The sequence below is a fragment of the Odontomachus brunneus genome, unplaced genomic scaffold (genome assembly GCF_010583005.1).
Source record: "Odontomachus brunneus isolate Ranch 3 - 2012 unplaced genomic scaffold, Obru_v1 Obru_scaffold_023, whole genome shotgun sequence".
Lineage (NCBI taxonomy): Eukaryota > Metazoa > Arthropoda > Insecta > Hymenoptera > Formicidae > Odontomachus > Odontomachus brunneus.
In genome coordinates, this window is record NW_022639473.1 from 2,466,418 (window position 1) to 2,485,543 (window position 19,126).

Below are 19,126 nucleotides of genomic sequence, written 5' to 3' on the forward strand. Positions count from 1 at the left end.
TTTATTATAAACGGGCGGGACAGTGCGCCATTAAACAACGCGGGCCAGAATATGCATTACATCCGAGCGCGATCATTCGAGCGCGCGAACACTTGGATTATGTATCCGCAATTATCCGACGCGTCGTGCGGTGTACATATCTGAATACCTAATTACTTAATATAATTGATGACGTAAATTAAGGAATGTAATTAACGTGGCAAATGAATGAAGAGATCAGCGCGAACTTGTTAATGTACATAAATACATATATTCATAAATACAATATATTCCGACATGTGAATGTAGAGGCGGATACTTAATTAACGCGCGTGCATTACAACTCGTTGAGCGCTATACGTTGCAATACGTAGGAAATCTCCCATGGAGGTAATTTATTAAAGTCTTTAGCGGAAATCTGGAGATTGTTCAGCGCGGCGCGGATTGCTCTCGTTGCAACCGCGGATTCGCAACGGCGAATTGCAAGTGCTGATAATATTTTCTCGATGCTCACACACTCTCTCTCTCTCTCTCTCTCGAGGTCTGTTCTTTTTAGCTGAACTGTCTGAACTGGTGCATACTGGTGCAATAAGTCAGAGTGAGACAAACATATTTTGTTTCACTCTAACTTATTGCACCAATTCAGGCATTTCAGATAAAAAGAACAGACTTTTTCTCTCTCTCCTTCTCTTTCCGCGACAGGAGACCTCGCGACGCGAGTACGGGTTTAATTTGTTTCTCGTGCGGTGCTCATTCCGCCGCAGTTTCACGTAGGCGAAATGCGCCACGCAACGCCACTCTGAGAGCGCGCACGGCACAAACAAACTTGTATTATTTAACCGCGGGCACCGATTATTTTGCAGCGAGTAAATATTTACATCATACAATGTAATTTATAATGCAATTAATGACATAATTTAAATAATAAATTAATGCACATATCACTGCGCATAATTAATTAGTGTTATTCGGCGCGTATATTCGGCTGTGTTCTGGCGCCCTCGATTGTGTCTATTAACGCGCGGACGGTCCGGAGAGGACAAATATGATAATTATTAAAACATCAATACAGAGCGCTCTCTACTCCTGTCTGGCGCTTTGCGTCGATCCGACAAGCTGCGACTGTAACTTTGATGATAGATTCGCCGGGCAATCTCAAGTCGATTTGGCGGAAATGTCGAGGGAGGTCGTCATTTATCAGAAACTTTCCAATTTTTCGACATTATACATCCTCCCCGACCGGGTCTCGAATTAAAATTCTATCAAAGTAAAGTCTACTCGGTAGTAACCTCGCAGTAACCGAGGAATACGGGGGCTTCGTTATCTATTTGTGCCACAGAAGTTCGGCGCGCGCGCGTGCGCTCACGAGAGTAAAGTCATTCTCTTTTAATCTCTCCCAAACTCGGAAACTATAAACGTCGCGATATTTTCGCCGAGGAAAGATCGACCTCGCGCGCTCATTCGTCGGGCGACCGCATCGTTAAAATTAAAGTCACGGGACGCTATGTATGCTGCGAAAATAAAAATTTGCAGACGGCTAACCTGAACAAAAAATCACCGACGTTCTCGCGACTGTACCGTATCGATCGTGTCGATCTCGCAGCAGGCGGTGTGCGTGAGACACGCAGGGCGCGTTGCGCCGCGCGAGGGCAAACATAAAAATCGAGAGAGCAGAAAAGGAAAAAATTGGCGCAACTTTTTCGAGAATTAGGAAAGCGAAAAAAACCGTCCTCGTGTGGCGACGGGATGTGCGAATCCCGTCGGAGTCTCGCCCGCGCTTTCTGCGCGAGATTCATTTTTACGATACTCACCACCATGGACGTCACAGAAGAGCCGCAGACTGTCACCCTCCACGTAGGGCCCGACGGTCGAGCTGCGCGTGTTCCCGTTCACGTCGACGATCGCGATCTTGTGCGGCGGCACTGCAAACGAACAGAAACGTCGATATATTTATCGTCGGCGAATATTCATGAGCGGGCTTCCCCCTGGTCGCGTCGCCGCAGCGAGAGAGCGGCGTCGCGACGCGACGAGACGCGACTCGCGTATAGGGGGTGTCCCGGGTGCGACGCGATGAGGCGCCGCGTAGGAGCTCGACACGTCACGAAAAGTCCGATAACACGAAATTGGTATTGGAAAGATCGTGCCTGAGATATCGTTGACGGCATTAAATTGAAATCTGAAATCGATATCGAGCGCTCGCTCCGCTCGCAGTGGTATCGTCGCGCGATGTACTTCTGACGGCCGCGCACAGCACATCGGTACGTAAATACGTATGTATGTACCGGGCGTTGCGTCCGTGCGGACCATCCGTGCGCCTCCTCCACCATTACCTCGGCAGGACGGAGAAGTCGGGAATTGTTGCGATATCGGATATCGGACGGGACGCGCCAAGTTCGCCGGATCTTAAAATAATAAGAATGAGGACTCGAGAGGAAGCCCGCACTTTGGGGCGTTTCCTTCCGAGAGCTCGCGCGGTATTTTCTAATTCCCGTCCCGGTAAATGAGTTTATCGCGCTTTATTCGAATTCCCAGCGGGCTTACAGAAATCAGATTGTGACACTCGGGATGTTTGCGTAAAACGAAGAAGCACCACTCGACGCCGCGAGAATTCGCGGATGATGTAATTGGAAAATTACAAACGCAAAAATCACGACGACTCGTGGAGGGAGGGAGGAGGGAGAAGCGTTGGTTCAGGTACGCTCTTGGTTTCACCCTTATTTTTCCACCCCCGCCGCCTCTTTTCTCTTTCTCGCCGTATAAAGAATTATTTTGGTTGCGCGCTCGGAGTAGAACAGCGTTTTATTATACTTATTGCAGTCTCCTTTCATGACGCATCTAGCGAGACAGTCGCGAGCTTCGAAATCAAAAGCGGCAGCTTGGCGCGCCACTGAAACACAGTCGCTTTTCACTTCGGTTTCATCAAATGCATTACTACTGTCGCCGAGAGAAAGGGCCCAAGTCTCACTCACCCCTTCCCCCTCTCTCCAAGAACTGTCTTTTATAACTCCGACTGCAAATTTATGTGTGTGTGTGACACGGTCAACTTTGAGCGTCGTTAGTTTTGTCGGCGAGTATAACTAATTATAAGACCAATTCTCGCGAGCTCTTTAAGTAGAATAAAGTAGTCGGGCCGCCGTTTGTTTCCGGCTTCTCATTTCCCAGTTAACTTCTCCGAGTTTTTATTCGGGACACCTCTTTGAATGCAAATACGCTCCCCGCGGAACAAGAGGAAGCTCATGAATATCGCGCTCGATCGGTGTCGCGAGAATCGAACGCGCTAATAGACGTTCTCAGAAGGCTCCTCAAGTTGTGTTATTACGGACACCTGCTTCGCGAATCCCACCTTGATCTCTCTTTCTCTCTCTCTCTCTCTCTCTTTGTCTCTCTCCCCCTATCTATGGAAGACCTGTTCTCCCCTCCCCCTCCCCCGTTCTTCGACTCGCCGTTCTCCGTCTTCGTAATCCTGACAAATGGTATGCGGGGAGGTATCATTTATCGGTATTAGCCTTTGTAGTATTTGCAGTATCATAGTCCGTCGTGTAATACGTTATGTATCTCGGGCGTCTTCGCGCGAGCGCGAGCGCGCGCTCCGTAAGGAGGGACATGATGTACTCGCGTCGATGCCGGTTCCCGGCGTCGACCTCTTTTTAAAGGCCCGGGGTCCGTAAGGACGCTCGATGCAGTCTACCGGCGCGGCGCGGCGCGCCATTAATCCGCGACAGGTCTGACAGTGGCGCACCTGCAACTACTGCCGTTATTTATTTCCACAGGAACTGCCTCACGCTCTATACTGACGAGAATTATCGTACTTTAATGAGACCGATCCCTCCGCTAAAATTCAATTTGTTATCCGACTCGCGAGCGCCCCCGCGCCCACTGACTTTGTTGCGCTCGGCTACTTTCTTTCCTAATTATTCACCAGCGTCTGGCGTGCGCTAAACGCGCACGATCATCGAGCCCCAATCATTCTTTTCATACGTTCCATTTAGCCGCGAGAGAGTATGCGCGTTCCACCTGCTGATGACGATTAAATTTGTTTTCCCTGCCGCGTTAACGGCGATCGTGATAAAGATGGATCTCGACCGCCGGCGAACGATTAACGCCGCGCCATCGCTAATGTCTCCAGCCAGGCCCCTTTCGTTTTTCAATTACCACGGCGGGGACATAATTTTCCTAGAATCATGAATGCCGGCAGAGATATTTACGGTTATGACGATACAGCGCGCTCTCCACGCCCTCCAGCCCTCTGCGGAAATATCTATATAGCTCTGGAAAAGGACCGCGGAGATAAATTGATTCCGCATTATGCTCTATCGCGTCTTTGTGATAAAATACCACGACGATATTTTCTCAGATCGTCCCACACACCTTTAACTCCCTCCCTTTCTCTCTCTCTCCCTCCCTCTCTCTCGCTCTCTTTCGCGGCGTGCCCTCGCGAAATTCGCGTTCCGTCCACGTGTGTTGTGTTTGCTAAATCGATCGACTTATTCACGATTGTGTAACGTTGCAAACACTCTGTGGCTGACTGTGCAGTCGTCACAAAGGAGTTTGCCGAGCCGATTACATGCGAAATTTTGCCGTAAAGTGTATCAGCGTGTAATGCAGTTACGTATAACAAAGTATATACGTACTAAGTACGGTTGCGGATTTGTATATCCTCAACAAGAGCAGACCCCACGGCTCTTTGAGGATCCGCAGATGGATGTAAATTGCCGGACAAAATCGCTCGAGCGAGACTAATCCCGCAGCGATTCGGTGCAATCTAAACTCGTCGTCGTTCGGGGATTGAGAATCAGTCTTCGAAGTAAATTACAGACATTTGACAGCGATCGGACACTGTTAATGTCTTATTGCTCTCTTGAAATATCTCGAAATGAGATTTCCATTTATAAATATCTCGAAATGAGATTAAGAAGAAGAGTGACGATCGAGTCACTCGAATTACGCATTCGTAGATTGAATACTGCACTCTGAATCGTCGAGTGAATGTTTTCACTCGAAATTCAAGAGTGGATCTGATACACTCCGCTGTCACAGGGGCACACATTCGCCCTAATCGACTGGAACAAGTCCGCTCGAATCGGCTGAAACTCGTACCGAGGTAGAATCCGCTCTGAGTGAAAAACATTCACTCTTGCGATTCCGATATTTGCAGTATTTTTTCATTATCGCTTCTCGAGCGAATTTTCTCTCGTTTTCAGTGAGATTTCTGTCAGAGAAATTTGCAGAGTTAAGAACAATTGTTCCATTTCACGGGAATTAAATTTGTTTCTTTGTAAAAATTAACGTTTCCAGATAACCCCCACCGTTATCAATTCATTCTTCTGTCCCCTCGCTGCGGCAACATTATTCGCTGTGGCAACTTTTGTTTTTGCAGCACATTCAATATTATCCCTTCGCGGTTCGCGTTGCGGTTTGTATTGCAGTTTCTCATTCGGGCTATACAATCCCGCGCGCAGTTGACCGCCATTCCATTCGCGAGCTCGTACTTCGCCAGCAATTCGCGATCACGCTTGCTCGCTCGTTGGTTGGTTGGTTCATTCGTTCGCTCGCTTGCTCGCGCGGCCCGGTTCAGATTTATTGTTTATAAAGGCTCTTGATTTTTCGTGGGGGTGACGGGGGAATGGAGAGAACATCATCAGCATCGAGAGCGTGGCGTCGGGCCGGCTGGCACGGGAAGTCCGAAACTGTTTTTCGTGATTAATGCCGCGCTGGCGGGCCGTCGATGGGGCGAGGGGCGAACAACGGCAGGGAAAAGGGGTAGCGGTAACGGACGACCGAGCCATCGGGTGGTAATTGTCGTGCCCGCAGTTACGCTGGTTAATTTGAGCCGCCAAAAAGTTACTTCCGCCTTTTGCTCCCGTCGTGGCCATAAAAAAATTTTACTGCGGTCCGTGCAGGTGCGCAAATGAAGTCCTATCGGTCTGCTAACGACGGCGGCGCGCTATAACGACGGGCGGGATTTGATTTCGGGGCCGAACTTTGCGTTGCCGTGCGCTCACGCTCGCGCCAAGTTTTCCGAACCTGATAAACCGGCGCGCGCTCGTGAAATAAAATATATGCGACTGCGCGGAATAAAGGGTTTAAATCGCGCGCCGTGTGTCATCGGATATTTCGACCGCGGGAGCGCCGCGCGCGTACCTTAGGGCATAATAATTTTCTGAAGGTGGGAGAGAGGAGTTTGTGGGATTATACCGTTACGGTATATGAGCGCTAAATTATAACGAGCTAATACCTCAATTTCGATTGCGATCGGAATGTACGTATACAAGTGCGTGTGTACGAAGAAACCGCGATACGGCTGAAAGCGGCGCTTCATCTTTGCGATATCAATAATTTACATAATGCACCGCTTTATGCATGTATTTTTACTTTAACACGCGCAAGCTTCATCAAAGATAGAGAGCTTAATGAAGCACTTTTATTCCAAATTACGAGCGCAATTTTGCTTTTATCATCGTATTTACTTCGCGCGCCCGCCATCGGTATGCATCGTATGCGACATGCGGCTCGATGAAGTTTCGTCCGAGCGATTTTTTAATTTTCAATGCGTGACAACAGACCGATTAGACTGTGTTAGTCGTATATGGCATGAGTCCAGGAAGAGACGAGAGGAGCGGCGGTAACGATGGGCAGGGGAGAGACGCGCGAAATTGCGGGCGTGATTGAAAAATATTTTCACGGGAAATACACAGAGATACTCATGAACAAAAGTTCGCTTTTTATTCATAAAGCGGCGGCGATTGTGGGGGCGAAAAAATAAAACGTCCCCCGACGTTGTGCGCGCGCGCGAGAGAGAGAAGAAATTGGGTCGATGTGTACGCGCGCAACACGAGGAAGAGAGAAAGAAAGGGGCCGAAAGGGATGAAAGGGAGTGTGAGTGAGGAGCGTATATATGAATTCTAAAGAGAAGACCGTTCGTTTCGATTTTCGTCAATGCTGCACCGATGAATAGAGTGATCCGATTCGCTCCGAGCGTGTTCCGCTTTAGCGAACGCACGCGCTCCACTTTCGTCGCTCGCCGCCGTCATCCCTGCACCCTCCTCCCTGTACACGGCTATCTCGCCTGGTTCCCTCTTTTCGCACGTGCCGAATCAAAACACGTTCGTTAATCCCGCGAGATGGGAGCGAGCGCGGATAGATATCCGTCGCGCGACGGACACATTTGTGGTTGTTCATGCGGCTGTCGCAAAAAGCACATCAGCCGTCGCTTCAGAAGTGACTGCACTAGAAAAGCGTAGTCGATAACCGCACGATGATAAACGTGATATCATTGACAACGGGTATCGGAGCGGACCTCGCGACCGTCGGCTTTACATCCGCAAATTTGCTAGTATCATCGGGAAATAAGAAAAGGATCGTTCATTCGACATATTATTTACATCGCGAGTGAGCCATGCGATTTGTTGTTATCGCGAGTAGTCAAAGGTATAAGTAAAGAAACGCGTATTCACACGAGCTCGTGCACCGGAACGAAAAGAGACACTAAGAGTCGGGGGATAGACGGTCGATCTAGAAACAAGAGATTAAGGGACTCTGCGATGCGCACCGTTAAGTCGACTGTGCAACTCGTCGTTAGAGGTTTCTTTCGTTTCAATTGCTGCTTACACGCCGAGACCTTGTCTCGGTGTGTTTATTCAAGACTAATGATGTCAAGTTTTCTTAGAGGATATAAGAGAAGACGGAGAGTAAACGCGTTAACGTCATGTGGGAATAATTTATCGATTATCAACATGAATTACCGCGGCGATAAGGCTAGCAGCGTTGAAGCACTAAGGAGAAAGAGAGAGAGAGAGAGAGAGAGAGAGAGAGAGAGAGAGAGAAACGCGAAATTTAAGAAAATAAAAATGTATAAAGGAAGAGATTGGGATGTCTCGTTCATGTCGCGTAAGACGTAACCAGACGTAGACCAGTTCCGTAGCGACATAGTAATTTAGATCTACGTGCACGAGAAGACTGCGCACTAATACGAAACAATTTAACTGCAAAACAAACTTAACTTCCTCGTTAATGCTACAAGCGAAAGGGTTTGCTCTTCCACTTACAACGACGCAATTTCCCTTCCTCGTTCAGGGGGAGGGTGAGTGCGAGGAGAAGGAAGAGGAAGGGGGAAGAAACAGCGCGTCGCAAAAGCAGCGAAAAGAATAAAGATATCTCGTGAAAATTATAGCGAAGAAACGATCCGCCGACCGTGTAATTCTTTATTTCATATTCTTTCAATTACTTTCAATTCTTTCAATTACAGGGGACAACTCAAAAGGTGTAGAGAGAGAGCAGACAGAGAGAGGGCGGAGAGAACAAGAGAATATAACCGTATTCTTACGCGATATCCAGAGAGTACACCTCGCGCGAATTACGTCTCGCTCGCGGAGATATTTAAAATTGTGCACGATAACTCTTTTATTATACAACATTTTACACTCAGCCAATATCAAATGATTAAATGAATCCACCAGCTGTTCTCTAATATGAAACATTTCCTCAAGTGGCTTTTTCAGCTTGGATTCCGCTTGGAGAATTCTCAAAACTTTGTCGAGAACCGCACCTGTCATCCGACCCCACATAATAAAATTTCCTTTATTATCCACTCGAAGCAGCAATGTGCAAAGATGCGAAGCCCCATGGCGTAAGTTTGTAAACGCGCGGCATTCTCGGCTCTTATAAATTTCGTCGTCGACGGGAGACAGCAACCCATCTGCGTCTACTTGACGGTTCGTCAAGTAACGAGCGCGCGCGCGCGTGCGGCGTCGAGCTACGCTCCTCGATATTACGCTCGTTACGATAGCTCCCCTCGAGAAGAGGACACGGTGAGAGCTATCCGGCGTCTCGTGGCGAGGGCGGGTGGCTCTACCAGTCCGATCTTCCACGCCGGTGTCTGTCTCGCGTAAAAGCAGCGGAGAGGTGTCTCGACGGCGAAGCTGACTCAGGCGGACAGCCGCTACTACGAAACTATCCCCGTCGTGACGCTTGAAGGCGTCTGCCGCCACAACTCGTTGCGCGTCGCGACGGGTTTGAAGACCCATTACAATAATTGCTCCAAGAGCTGGCTGCCCTCGTCGACGTCGTGACGAGGCGCGTCGCGGTGCGTCGCGCCAACGTTGAATTGCGTTTCGCAGAACATATCGGCGAATGCAACACTACAACGTGTATTTCCGCACGCGACCTCTCGTAAGCACGATACATTCGCGTGAACCGTACATCGCGTGAAATCAGAAATATCGATTTTCGGGGTACACGGCAATGACTCTGTTATATGGTAATTGCAAGATACAGTGAGTTTATTTTATTAATCGTAGAAGGGTTACGTGAGTAACTTTTACTCATACTTGACCCTAGAAAGACAGTGGTAATGTATAATGTGATTAAAGTAAGGATGAGTAAAAGTATACGCAAAAAAATGACTTAGTAATATCAGCTAAACCGCGGTAGCTGATTTAAACTTAGTCAAAAGGCTAATTATTTAGCTGTCATTGCTAAGAATTGACTATGACAGCTAAAATGCATTTATTATGAAATACAAATATATTAGATGACATTAAAAGTGCACATTATTTCAAATAGCTAAGAAAATGGCAGTTATTCCTAAATTTCTTATCGTATGCATATATTAAAGAAGTTTGCTGTACAGCTACAATCATTTGCTACAATCATTTGTTTCTAGCAGCTAATATTTCTCGCTGTAGCGCCTAAGTTTAAACAGCGAATAAATTCAGCTTCGGTAGTATCGACATTAATTGTCCCTATTTTAGTGACACATCTTATCTGCCACAGCTATTTTTAGTTTTGGAAGCTAGTTCTTTTTTTGCGTGTAGTGGTACATATTTTAATGAGTGATGTGAAATATATATCACAGAGGAAACTTAAGAGGAAAAGCTTTGGTGTAAAAGCACCAAAACCCGGACCTAATCCTGGGAATTCTTATTATTTTGGTCTTTAAATACAAACACTTAAACTTTCAACGTAGAATATACATGCATAAAATATGTACATAAAATATATACATATATTCTGCATTGATAGTTTAAATACTCATATTTAAAGACCAGAAAAACGATCGAGGATTAAATACGTGTCGATCGAGGATTAAATACGTGTCTGATAATTGGTGCTTTTACCTTAACGTTAAATTTATTTCGCGAATCGCATGGCACTTTCAGCGTGACGAACGGCTCGGTAGGAAACGCGACGTCGATAATTCACCGCGTTCGTAATCAACGAGTGGCGAATGCCGGAATTGGACACCGCCAGTCTAAATACTGCGACTGGCGCTGGAACTGCGCAACGTTGCGCATTGCAATCTCCGATGAGTGCGCGATGCGCACTTCCATGGCACATTCCGGCGGCACAAGGGTACCTCGAAATCGGACCTACGTGTACCCTTCGGTAATATACGAAAAATCGCGCGAATACAGCGGGCACGGAGAAGAGGTCGGTAGCCGGTGAGGGTGCGACAGACGGGGATGAAGGGTGTACAGCACGGCGTAATATCCGTTCTCCCATGTACCGCGCGCCTACATACACTCTCAGCGCACCTACACTAACATACACACACACACACACACACATGTACACACAGGCTTTGGTCCCGTACGTGCTCGGGCCGGGGGCCATGTACATGCCGTAGATACACATCCGGTATAATCCGACGGGTTTGCCGGGGTCGAACGAAACAACGGGCTTGTCGAAGCGCATTCTCCGGCCGAGTCGCGGGTGGAGGCAGTGGAGGCGGCGGCGGCTGCGACGGTTCTTCGGTTTCTTTTATCATTCCGTAGCACCGGTCTCTTTGCGCCGCTCTTTCGCCGCTAATACGCTTGTATTTTTGTCCGAATCCCCCTTCGAAACTGCTCCGCCGTAATCTTTCACGTTTCGCTGCCTCCGAGGAGGAGGGAGAACGGCAGAGCGAGAAGGATTTAGTTCCAGGTCGGAGCTATGGTCGACCGTCTCTGTCTCTCCACCCTCTCCCTCTCCACCCTCTCCCTCTCCTTTATTCCGTTCCGCTGTAAGATTGTCTCGTTGTGTCGAAAGGATTGCCCTTCTGCCATATCGCTACGGGATGTAGGATGGCAGGACTCGAGGATATCCAGGCTCGCGAGGGGAAATAGGGTGTGGACGAATTTTCGGGCGCGAATCGGCCACGTCGCATCAAGGTGCACGTTATTTTTGATACATTGAGCTGTCCGTTACTACGCCGCTCACTCGTGATCCCGTCACGTTGTCCGGCTTGGTTAAAAGCGGGAAGACATTAACTGATTTTTATCTCGAAAACTCGCGACCAAAATTTACAGGCGGCTCGTCGCGTAGATGAATCTGTATGCTCGTCATTAGATGCAAAACGAATAGCCGTGCGCGCACAACACGCACAGTGTGTCGCTCAGGTAGAAACCTCCACAACAATCTTCGGTTCTCTCTCTCTCTCTCTTTCCCATAATTTTGCACGATATTTCGCCTGTATTTAGTTTATCATGTCTACGTGATATTTGCATTATAACGTTTGCACAAATAAAAAGATTTTTGCCAGAAAAATAGCTTTTTCAGGACGCAGTCCGAAAATGATGCTGATATAGCCGCGATAGCGCGCATCAAGCTGCTTGTAAAAGAGCTCGGTAACGACGCGCGGTTCGGTTCACAGAGCCGAGTACGCAAAAATGCAACCCCGCCAAATCCAATCACATTACCTCTCAACGTATTGCGGTGACGTTAGCGTCCATAACTAATTAGGTAACCATCGACCGTGCGTATTCCTCGCGTCGTGTACGCACGTGAACGCGTCTTTGACAGAACGCACAAATCCTGCTTTGATGACGGCATAATTACCACGTCATGCTCATCGCGCGTGTACTATCGTACCGAAGAGGCGGAAGCACACGTGCTCGTGCGAGAGGGAAGCGCGTCGGAGAAGCACTCCGCCGTGTGCTCGCGGATATATCGGACACGCGTGTAGGCGAAGCACGTGTACGTTATCTTGCGCACGCACGTATGAATATTCAAATTGGTGCGGATGTTATATAATTCAACGGGAATTCGAGATAAGTCTCATAACCAATCGACCGTGTCCGATTAATGCTTCGCTCGGTATCGTTTAATTAAATACACGTGACGACGAGCGAAACGATTCTCACGGTTATTCTCTAGCGCTCTTTCTGTTTCTCTCTCTCTCTCTCTCTTCCTCTCTTCCTCTCCCTCTCTTTCTCTCTCTCTTCTTGCGTTCGCGTCGACGAGAGAAAATCCTGGGAGAATAAAACGAGACGATACACCCAACTACTGGTTCTCGTTTTCTCTCGCGGGATGATTGTAATTTATGCCGCGGACGTGTTTTCGAAAAATGAGAATTTTTTGTGTTAAAGATTCGTGATCGGCGGGGACTACGAATGGTAGTCCTTCTTACTCCCTCTTTTCTTTTTTCTCTTATTTTTTCTATAGAAAACGGTGTAGCTCGCAATATCGCGCAACATTATTCATGAATATTTCACTCTCGTATATTTCATGCTTGACGGAAATATCTAACATATCTAAAGAAAGGACTGAAACGGCGAAGCATACGGCAAATATTTCTCGTCAAGCTACGGGGAAGATATTTGTGAGTTCCGCATGGATTTTGCAGACCGCGTCCGTCAGGGAATGATAAAGCTGCGCGAATGATGCGAGAAATGTATAAAGCGACGGCGGAATGCACGCTGTTTAATTGCTGGTACGCGTTTGCTGAAAAGACAGACGCGTGTATACGTCTGGAGGATTTTAATAAACAACGCGCGGCGCGCGGGCTACTGTTACTTTGAATAATGGAAAGCCATTGATTTTCCCTCGACGTCTCCTCTCCACCGGCAGTTCCGGGTCGTGAAAGCTTCATAGCAATTTGCGCAATTTTTCGCTAATTAAATTGTCCTAGTTTCTAAGATTGTGAGATTGAAACTCTCATATTAATGACATATTCTGTTGTTACAATATTGAGTCATTCAAACTTAATTCGGTTCAATTAAGTTCAATTTAGTTTTGAGTTGCCCACGATGCAAAGCTAAAAATTAAAATTATGAATTTTAATTTTTCATCATTTTAATTTTTAATTTCTTCATCAGGTGTTTTATGTACAAATATTACACTGAGAGAAACTAAATAATAAAATGATTTATGTTCGAATATATATCTCGAGCGATCATTTGGAAACGTCTCTCATCTTGAAAAGTTAATTTTCCCACAAACTATTCTCGCTGCTCGGTTCTCCAATTATACATACACAGTTGTGGAGTTCATGGCGTCAATTGTTGCAAAGCCTCGTCGCGATCGGTTAATCGAAGTTCCCGAAGCTTGATTTTGCCAATAGCGGAACTACGTGCTTCTTGCGTCAGGCTGTTCGATTGTCGTTCCCGATAAGACGTCGTGCGCGACCAAGTACACGTTACAAGAACGATTCTTTGTTCCGTAACACGGAGACCGACCGACCAAGCAACGCGCGTGTTGAGATTCGACCGTGCGCTGTAACGGACGGCCACTAAATCATCGAACGTCGCGTTAAGGGGAGTTGGCCGTCGTTACAACGAACGGTGACGTTTCTTGTTCCGATAGTCGTAGGAACTTTCCCGATCTCTCTCTCTCTTGTGCGCGCTGTCTTCCTCTTTCTCTCTTGTCGCGGACCCTCTTCGCGAAACTCCGCCAGGAGAGCGTTTCTTACGGCGCGACGAACCGCAGAGCGAGCGAGTAACTTTTCGCGGACTTCTGCGTCCCAAAAGTCTTTGCTCCGTGGTGGAAGGTGGCGATCCTCCACTCACTCCGCAGTCGGAGTCACGAGTATTTTTGCCGGCGCTCGACTAAGATTCAAGTGGTGGTACGTGTGAAGTGGCTTCGAAACTCGACTGCAACTTCAGCGGTAGCAACGATGACGACGACGACGACGACGACGACGACGACGATGACGACGACGACGACGACGACGACGACGACGACAACGACGACAACGACGATGATGACGACGACGACGACGACGACGACGTGGTAGTGATGGTGGCGAGGGTGGCGATGGCGACTAAAGACAGTCATCCGTAGACAAACATTGGATCAGAATACCGCGTCATCTTAATTTCGACGTTGCGGCCACGGGTTTATCCGGCTTCGGATGTGTACCTGTGCGATCAAGGCGCGACCACGCACTGCTTGCAAATACCCGTCTCTGGTCCACTGTTTGTGTGTATGTGTGGATAACTGTGCCATCCGCAATGTGGAATCCAGGTGGATTCGCGCGCATCCATGGCGCGTTATATCGAACGTATTTGTTTTGCGGATACACGCGACGACGCGACGCAGCGGTCGCGTATCCGTCGAGATAATTAATCGTACTGGAGAAACGCGCGCGCGACAGTGACGCGGTGTAGCTGCAACCAGGTACAGGTATACCCTGCGACCGCCGCGACGGAGACGACAGAGCGTAATAGATGTAATTTCGAATCGCGACGAGAGGGCTTTCGCCCGCGTACTTTTTACCGTTGAAAAATTGACGCCGTTTTTTATACGGCGTCCGGCCCAAGTTCTAGCTTCCCACGGAAATAAGCCGGCGCCCTTGATTTATGTGGGCGCTATCGACATGTAGGACTTTAACGTGTAATGTAATACGTGGTTATCCTGCTTCGCGGGCGGACCGAACGATACTATACGCGCGCATGGTTATCATCGTGGTTATTTGACGAAGAAAACATGTATGAGCTATCCTGTTAAATTGTTTTAAATTTATCGCGATAACACCGTATCGCATCGGCAATACTTGTTTATATATTATCGCGGAGTTTCTTATACTATTGTATATCCGGCTTAATTTCACGCGCGTAATAAGAGCGGGGGTTCGGTTTATAGCGCAGTCGATGTAATGGAAAATCCAGTTGAAATCTCTTCGCTGATATTCCTATGTGTGTGTGTATATATCATGTACGTAAATCTTCCCACGGCGCGGTACGTCCGAAAAGTTTCCGCTCTCTTCGCTGAATGTTTCAGATTTCTACTCGGTTAATCCTATAGAGCGCTTAGACGGAATTGGCATTGAGGTAGGTCGATACGGGAGAAACTCATCAGTCTTGCCGGAACTTTTATAAAAGTTTTGATAGATTCACTTACGAAACTTCACGTTGGAAGATCTATTTTACATATTGCGATTGAATGCACAATGTCATTCGACGTCGTCGCGCAGTAATATTATATATATATGTATGTACATGTGTGTGTGTGTGTGTGTGTGTGTGTGTGTGTGTGTGTGTGTGTATTTCTCCGTGAGCGAATCAATTTTGCCTTCTCCCTCGACTTTTGGAAATACCGTTTGCTTTTGCATTACCCGGTGCAGCGCATGTTTTGTCCTCAATTTATCAGTTTGCGACGCATTTATAACGTGTACGCGTGCGCATGTTTGTATGCCGCAAACCTATGCATGATGTAAAAGAAACAGAGTTAATATCAATTAATAATAAATAAAACAAGCCGAGTCAATAAACGCGTGAGCACATATTACGTCATATATATCGTCCTAGTTTTGAAAATAACACACGAGAGATAGGAGCGCGCGCTCGTTGCTGTTTGAGTGAACTCGCAACGCCCGGCGTGTGCCAATTGTTGTGCGCAATTTTGCAACGTGTCTCTCTTGATATTCTTTCGATTAAATCGGCGACGCGAGGTATCGATTCACAAGTACTACCAATTGAAACCGTGTCTCCCGCAACGCGATACACACGCTCGCCTCCGCCGCGGAGCAGAGCGATCGATAATTACGCGCTTGGCTAGCCAGCAAGGAATAAGTATATTCCCCTAATGACTTCGCGCCGCCCTTGTCCGATCGCGTTTCCCGTAAGACTTGCAGAAAAACGACCTGGAAAGCCGGGCTGCTCCTCCACTCGGCGATATAATTCGCTGAGAGTTTCCGATACCGCCACTCTTCCCTCCGCTCGTTCCTCTCTCCTCTCGAGACCACCTTCTCCGAAATTAACATCGGGGGCGTTCGAGGCATCCGTTTGCTCTCCAGTTCTCTACTTAACCGATCTTGAGCGCGTCGATTAGTCTTCCGGGCGCTTCCGGCAGAGGAGTTCTCGCTCTCCTCCTCGGTTTTTCAGAATAATGGAACACCGAAGACGAAAAAGCGTAGAACGGGCGGAAAGGGAGTGGCTGCGGGGTGGAAGAAGAATGGAATAAGGAATGAGAGACTCGTAGCAATTATTTCCCCTTCGGCGAAGAGAAGGTCGGGAGTGGAGAGAGAAGAGGGAGAGAATTGGTTGGGGTGAGCGACGAGGCGTAGATTCGATAAGAGCGCGTCGTCACGTTTTCGGTTGCCAACGCTTTGCGATGTCCGGTCCCGTTCGCCTGCTTACGAGATGGAAAAATCGAAACGATTAAGCCGTGCAATGGAATTCGTATCGTTCCGGGCGTTCCCGTAGCCGGACCGTCCAGCTTGCAAGGCTACCTCGATGTTGTTGCCGATGTTGTTTCTTTATGTACCATTACATCCGACTGCGCGCACTGTTATTGTCTTGGCACGAGGGCGGCGCTGTGAGCTTCATCAACTCCGGAAAGAATCCGGAGTCGCTTAACGTTTATCCGCGCTCTAAACCCGAAGCGAAGCTTCGGGGAAGTGCCGGCGAGGGGTGGGCCAAGTGTCTACGTATTCGAAACTCGCGTTTCCTCCCGTTCGAGGGTCGGATGCCGCCGGTCGATTTTAAGTCGCCTCTTAAGGTGAAAGTTCGGGTTAAGCGTTTCTTAAGCTGTCTCGAGATAGCCGCGGCGTTTACGGCCGCGTCTTCCGAGTTGTACGATTGCGTTATTTTACGGGCGCCGGCGAGATAGGCGATGTTTATGCTCGCGCAATACCAGCGTTGATAGCGTTCGTCGCATATTGAGCGGCGCGTCGCGTAAAACGCTCGAGGAAACGCGCATCTATGCGGCAGTCGGCCCCCGCCACACGACCGCGCGCTGCCTTTCGCGTGTGCTTCTGCTCTATTTCGGCAATTTCGGCAGCAAATTGCGGCCTTGTGTAATATTCGTCGCTACAGATTAGCTACTTTTGATTCAGAGACGCTTATAGCAATCTCGAAATATATATATTTCTATTTCTATCATCTATAATATATACCTTACCACTTACTGAATATATTCTGTTCATTCTATAAACTACATATTCCGGTAGTCTTGCGTATGCGATAATGTTTGATTTAGAGAGATTGCACGGAAATCTTTGCGTAATTTTCCGAACAAAGTACACGCGAAAATTCGTACTTTACTCGCTACTACTACTTTATGAAAACTTTCATCAATCCTTATATCTTTACTTAAAATACCTACACGGAGAGGATTTTATAGCGAAAATTATTATAAGATTTTATAACCGAGGATCAATATTCTGAAATAATGCACTATTCTTTCGTTTCACTACTTATATCTTAATAATTAAAATGTATTATCAAAATGCTGTTTCTAGCGGAACTTACTATTTTCCTTAGATTTAAGATAGACTGAGAATCTATTCCTATACTATTACAAAAACATAAAAGTAAAATTATAAAAACATAAAAGTAAAATTAAAAAGAACTTATATGGAAGAAAACTACAATATTCTCTCCGCCGCCTTCTAGTACACCCTCTTCCTTCTATGATTCAAATACAACTTAGGTTTATTTCTATAAGTCACTATGATGATTTTAAGTTACTTTTTTTGTATTTTATTTTTGTTTATTTTTCAAATACAACCTAGGAATCTACTTTTATAAGACATAAGTATTCTATAAGTCACTATGATAATTTAAAGTTCCTTCTTTTTTATATTTTATTTTTTTATTTTATTTTATTTTTTGTTTGTTTTTTTAATATTATTTTTTTATTTTTTAATTTCTCTGTGTACAACCTATTAGTTTTACACAACGATGTATCACGCGTATCGCGCGTCGCGTAATCATGCATATGTAACATGTGTCATGAGAAGAGCATACGCGATGAACACGAATGCGCGAGATGCCGAAAAAAATGCCGTTTGTTTCACGTTCGTACGTCGAGTTTTCGCCAAGCTATGACAGTTCAAAGTTAGCGGGCAAGGCCGGCCGCGCGATTGTACATGTATACCAGGTCTGTAAATATGAAACCGGAATTTGCCCACAGATGGTCCTAGCTGTTAATGTAGTTACCGTCAAACCGCGTCATTGGCGTTATTTCCTTGTTGACATCTCTGACAAAGATTTTCAACTCACAACAATACAAGTTTCATACAACAGCATAGTTTGTAATAGCGTTGAACATGTCGAATTTTGTGCCTGGAAACTACGATTTGCGGACAGCATTGATTTTCTGTTACCATTTGAAGAAAACTGCTGCAGAATCGCATCGAATGCTTGTCGAAGCTTACGGTGAGTATGCTCTTGGTAAATCACAGTGCTTTGAGTGGTTTAAAAAATTCAAAAGTGGCGAAGTGGGATTTTGACGTGAGAAACGAAGAACGTGGAAGACCACCGAAAAAGTTTGAAGACAGCGAATTGCAAGCATTGTTGGATGAGGATGACACTCAAACGCAACAACAACTCGCGGATCAATTAAATGTGACACGAGAAGCCGTCTCCATACGTTTGAAAGCCATGGGAAAGATCCAGAAGATGGGAAAATGGGTTCCACATGAACTGAATGAAAGACAGCAGGAAAACCGAAAAACCACTTGCGAAATGCTGCTCGCCAGGTACAAAAGAAAGTCATTTCTCCATCGAATTGTGACTGGCGATGAAAAGTGGATATATTTTGAGAATCCTAAGCGTAAAAGATCATGGGTAACTCCAGGCGAACCATCGACATCGACTGCAAGGCCAAATCGCTATGGACGGAAGACAATGTTCTGTGTTTGGTGGGATCAGAAGGGTGTGATCTATTATGAGCTGCTAAAACCTGGCCAAACCGTTAATACTGAACGCTACCAACAACAAATGATCGATTTGAATCAAGCTTTGCGTGAAAAACGACCAGAATATTAAAAAAAGCAACACAAAGTGATTTTGCTTCATGATAATGCACCATCATACACAGCAAAACTAGTCAAGGAAACGATTGAGACGTTTAGTTGGGAAATACTTTCGTATGCGGCTTACTCACCAGACTTGGCTCCGTCCGATTACTATTTATTTGCATCGATGGGACACGCACTTGCTAAGCA

General features: G+C 46.8%; 2 protein-coding genes across 5 annotated transcripts in view; one reads left to right on the plus strand and one right to left on the minus strand.

Moving 5' to 3' along the window:
• LOC116842249 (hemicentin-1-like) overlaps window positions 1-19,126 on the minus strand; it is a 328,593-nt gene that overhangs the window by 55,442 nt on the left and 254,025 nt on the right. For all 3 annotated transcript variants that reach the window (XM_032811171.1, XM_032811172.1, XM_032811173.1), the window contains one exon: window positions 1,791-1,901. In XM_032811171.1, the coding sequence (XP_032667062.1) occupies window positions 1,791-1,901 (111 nt within the window). The remainder of the gene's footprint in view (window positions 1-1,790; window positions 1,902-19,126) is intronic.
• LOC116842254 overlaps window positions 1-19,126 on the plus strand; it is a 206,615-nt gene that overhangs the window by 49,979 nt on the left and 137,510 nt on the right. The window lies entirely within an intron of this gene.